This window comes from Scaptodrosophila lebanonensis, unplaced genomic scaffold, assembly GCF_003285725.1.
Source record: "Scaptodrosophila lebanonensis strain 11010-0011.00,11010-0021.00 unplaced genomic scaffold, SlebRS2 tig00001412-arrow-pilon, whole genome shotgun sequence".
NCBI classification, from domain to species: domain Eukaryota; kingdom Metazoa; phylum Arthropoda; class Insecta; order Diptera; family Drosophilidae; genus Scaptodrosophila; species Scaptodrosophila lebanonensis.
In genome coordinates this window covers 7915571-7920474 of record NW_022060739.1, presented here as the reverse complement: position 1 = coordinate 7920474, position 4904 = coordinate 7915571, and the positions used below count along the sequence as shown (strand labels likewise).

Below are 4904 nucleotides of genomic sequence, written 5' to 3'. Positions count from 1 at the left end.
ATAAATTGTTTTTAGTTTTCACTTGGCAGCATTCTCCCAACAGTTTTCCATGTGCCGGGCAGCACTGGCGTTATCAGCAGCTGTTTAAATTACGCGCGGTTGTCTGGCAGCTCTTCCCAAACACTGCTTTCCAACACTGACCAAGCCATTAATAGACGTAAACAAATGGGATGGCAGGTCTCGCCAACAATCAGCTGTTCTTGGTAGCTCAAACAAATTTGACAGCAGTTTTATATTTTTCACTCGTAACTTTATCAATTTAATGACTCTGTGTGTGAGGCAAACAAAATGGAGCGCAAGGAAGTGGACACACAACAGTTCATCGATCACGTAAGTCACCTGAGATTCAAAACAAGCAGTTCTAATCTTTGTATTCTTTAGACACTGCTTGCCTCGGAGCTGGGATTGCGCGACCCAAACAACTTTATAATGGATCTCAATCTGATGGATCACAGTGGTGTGTTTCCCAAAAGCGAAGGACCCACCAATCTCACCACAAATGGCAACAATGCCAACAGCAGCAATGACTATAGCGAGAAGGATGAGCTGAACTTTCACAATTATCTGGTGGATCGAATACGGACGCCCGATCGTAACCGCAGCTATAGCGCTGGCAAAGAGGCAGATGTGGAGTTTCTCACGCTTAACAGCACCTTCCTGTCGGCCGCCACAGCGGCTACAGCATCCGAAGACAACAATGTGTCTGTTCCACAGGCGACAGAATCTCAGCCAGCATTTCCAGCCCTTGCCATTGAAATCGAGCCCACAGTTCCCATTGATGCGGCCACAGGACTACAGGATGATGAGCTCCTCTACGCACACAGTGTGTCCACCACCAATGCTCGCAAAGTGCTGCCACACAAGAAGCGCATCTCACGCAAACTTAAAGGCACGATGTCGAGCATTGAGACGGGCGCGTCCAATGCTAGCGCTGGCTACGACTTGGAGCCCCATAAACATGCCCAGGTGGCGCAGGGTAATGCCGTGCTGTACAGCTGTGAGATTTGTGGCTATGCGGTGCAAACACAATTGGACTTCTTTGCACATCTTAAGCAGCATTATGAGCCCAACACGCTGGAGCAACGCTTCGATGTGCCACAACAGCAGAAGGAACCGCTTGACATGTGTGGTCTGACGGCACAGGATAAGGTGAGCATTAGAGTGATCATCAGAGCCTTCGGCTGTCTTAAAACCAAGCCAAACTACTCCTCCTCCACAGCTCCAACAGGAACAAGCCAAGCTGGATCAGGTCTTTCACGATGTGCAGCTCAATTTCGAGAACTTCCACAATATCGCGCACGTGGACGACGACGATGTGGGTGTTGGTGTCGGCGTCGGTGTGAGTGTTGTGGACGATGTGGGCGTTAATATGGTCATTCATGCCGATGCCATAGCCTTACACAAGCTACCCAGACCGCATGTGGATGAGAAAATGGCGCCCGTTGCCACGCCCTATGTGCCCACTGTGGCGGAGCGTGCTCTGAAGAGTGCGGTGAACGATGTGCCCGTTGTAGACGATGTGGAGTTTAGTGACACGGAGGACATGCTGGAGGGCATACGGAATGTGGTGGATAAAGTCTCCATTGAGGATACCTGCGATGAATTGGATCTAGAGCTGACTTCCTCCGGCATGCGTGCCGCACCTTGGTTCAACAATAACTTCAGTGATATTGCATTTTCCGGACCGCTAAGTCAATTGTTGCTGCCGGGTGAGCCGCCGCCGCCAGCTCCCAGACATGAGACGTCGCCTCTAATTAAATCGAATGCCAGCGATGCGGAGCAACTGACGCTCAATTTTCTCAACACGGCCAAGCGTACGGAATCGGAGGCCAAACTGGAGGCCCACTTGAACATGAAGAAGGACTTCAATGGGCCAAGTAATGAACAGACTTTGTTGGTGGATCCACCACGTTCGCCCACTCCTACCGCGGCAGAGTCCATTGAGCAACTGCAGCGTTCGCCGCTAATGCTAAGTGAATCTTTTAAATTGGAGGATGTGGAAAGCGCGCCACCGCCCTCGTCCCTGAGCCTAAGCGCAGCCAGCGATAGCATGGCACCACCCTCACCCGCCAATTCCTTTTATGATTCCGATGATACCAATGAAGTCGAGCGTCAGAATACGGATGTGGAGGAGTTCGTTGCGAGCAACCCAAGCAAAGCAGCTAAGAAACTGTTTCGTTGCGAAAAATGTGCGAGGGATTTCAATTCGTATAATGCCCTCAAATATCACAACCACACCCACACCCAAGAGCGCGCCCATCAGTGCGAACTCTGTGGACGCTCCTTCTACACGCTAAGCGCGCTGAAGGCACACGAACGGACACGTAAGTAGCCGAAAATGTTTCCTACTGATGTTTGAATGGAATTGCCAAAACACGTTATCCGAGAATTTTCCTTGAGAAATACGCGAAGCTTTCGAAATAGTTCTAGGGAAATAATGGGAATAACAGGAGACATTTTCGAAACTCTGTTCTTATTCATTCTAAAAACAAAAGCCAAATCAAGAACAAACCTAGTATACCCTTAGTATATCGACGAAAAATCTATGCAATCGTATTTCAATTCCACATATTTTGATTAAACTCGAAAACAGGAGATTGGGAAGCTGGAAAACATTTCGTATATTCTCTTTTATAAGAATTTAAAAACTATTTTATTTTCAAATATAGCTGGATAAGAACTATATGATTAATTCTAAAAACAAATGCCAAATCAGGGACAAACCTAGTACACTCCTAGTATATTGACGAAAAATCTATGCAATCATTGAAAGGAGCTGATCGTATTACGCATTTCAATTCCACATATTTTGATTAAACTCGAAAACAGGATAAGAACTATATTTGAAGATAAAATAGTTTTTAAATTCTCATAAATACATATCCAGATATTTAATTTAGTTATAGAGGTCAGAATGTGATGATTTCTAATCTTAAAAAACTTGCAAATAGTTTTTCTGAATAGAAGCATTACGAAATTCGTTTTAAAAATATGATTTTTGGCATAACAGTTTAAGAACTCTTATGTTTGCAATGATATCCAATCGTTTTATTAAGTTTTGGAAAATATCAGAACGGTACAAGCTCTAATCTTAAAACGACAAATATCGATTCAAAATATATTAAACGAATACAAAAATTGGGAAACTGGGAAGAATTTCGTAATTTGAGAGCTAATTAATCTTTTGAGATATTTAATGAATTAGAATTGTAAAGAAGAGCCGTAACTTTATCCTTTCAGATTCTGGCGAGAAGCCCTTTAACTGTGAACAGTGTGAGGCGAAATTTCGTCAATGGGGCGACCTCAAGTACCACATCATATCGCGGCACAGTGAGATCAAAGCCCACATGTGCGAATACTGTGGCAAATCCTTCTCCCGCAGATACTCCCTAGTGGTGCATCGACGCATACACACCAGCGAACGCAATTATAGCTGCGAGCATTGCCACAAATCCTTTCGTGCCAGCTCCTATCTGCTCACCCACATCAAAGTGCATACAGGCGAGAAACCGTATGCCTGCCCGATTTGCGAAAAGAAGTTTCGTGTATCGGGTGATCTGAAGCGACATATTCGGGTGCACGAGCGCCTGCCACAGTCACAGGACGAGACAGCCAGAAAGAAGAAACGCAGCAAAATAAAAGTAAAGGTTGACGACGATAACAACTCTACCACAAAGTCTGAATTGATTTGCGAATCGGAGCAAGAGATTTTAGGATTGTAGCACTGTGCCAAGGTTTCCATTAGTATTATGTAATTTAAATAGCAATTAGATATTTTAATCAGCTCTTAAAACAAAGCGTATTTTACTCGTATAACTCAAAACTAAAAAAATAAAGAAGAACTTTAAAAACGTGATGAAAACAAACCAAGTTTAGTTGAGGAAAATTTTTAAATGGCTTGCTCACACTCGTGGGTAAAAATGAGCAAATTGAGCAACGCGTACTCGCGAACAAAATGTGCACAATTGTTAAAATAGATAAATCGACTAAGTAATTTCACATGGTAACGAAAATGTAGTTCATATTCTTAAGCTGTTTTGAGTTGGGGATAAAATTTACATAATGGATCGACTTTCTAACCGTGTATCGTTAGCCGAAAGGAAAGAAATCGACCCATTTTATAAACCGATAATGGAACCTCTTATCACCAACTTCAGACCTGTACTTTTTACAATGAAGCCAGCGATTGCCTTTTCTTGATATTACAAAATCTTCTGTGTGACAAAATAAAAACATTCTGCGGAAGACTGGGAAATCGACTGGTCGTGGAAGAGAGCTTTTACAAGAGAGGAAATATGAAGCTATACTGAATATATCTGACCTAAATTGGACATCGCAATCCTTCCTAAATAAAATTTGAAAATAGATTAGAGACGAAAAGTTGTCGCAAAGTGCTGAATAGTTAGGTTTCAATGGCCGGGGTGATGTTGCTCACCCTCCCACTTAGGCCTAAGAAGGCCCATTGTGCTGCTATATAATCTCTATATATACATCCATTAATCTTTAGTAAAAGGCAAAGATTTATTCGACAACTGAAGGGCACTTACCTGGGAGAATCCATTTTATAATTCCATTATTAGGAAATTTATTCAGCTATTTCTTGTTTCCGAAATGAAAATCTCTTTTTCTTTTGCTTACTATTGCAGAGCATTTCTTTTACAAGAGAGGAAATATGAAGCTATTCGGAAAAATTGCACATCGCAATCCTTCATAAATAAAATTTGAAAATAGATTAGAGATGAAAATAAGTTTCCCCTGCAGCACTTACCTGAGGAAATCCATTAATTAGTTAACTTTCCGAAATGAAAATCCCTTTTTCTTTTGCTTACTATTGCAGAGCATTTCTTTATTATTTTTAGTTGCTTTCATTCTTTTTTATTTTTTCAAATGTTTCACTTTTTTTC

General features: G+C 42.4%; 1 protein-coding gene across 1 annotated transcript; it reads left to right on the top strand.

The window, feature by feature from the left end:
* Positions 1-206: 206 nt before the first annotated feature.
* LOC115631446 lies at positions 207-3866 on the top strand. Its single transcript, XM_030528190.1, has 4 exons — positions 207-330; positions 382-1149; positions 1220-2324; positions 3241-3866. The coding sequence occupies exons 1-4, from the start codon at positions 289-291 to the stop codon at positions 3720-3722; spliced, it is 2397 nt and encodes a 798-aa protein (XP_030384050.1). The 5' UTR covers positions 207-288; the 3' UTR covers positions 3723-3866.
* Positions 3867-4904: the final 1038 nt, after the last annotated feature.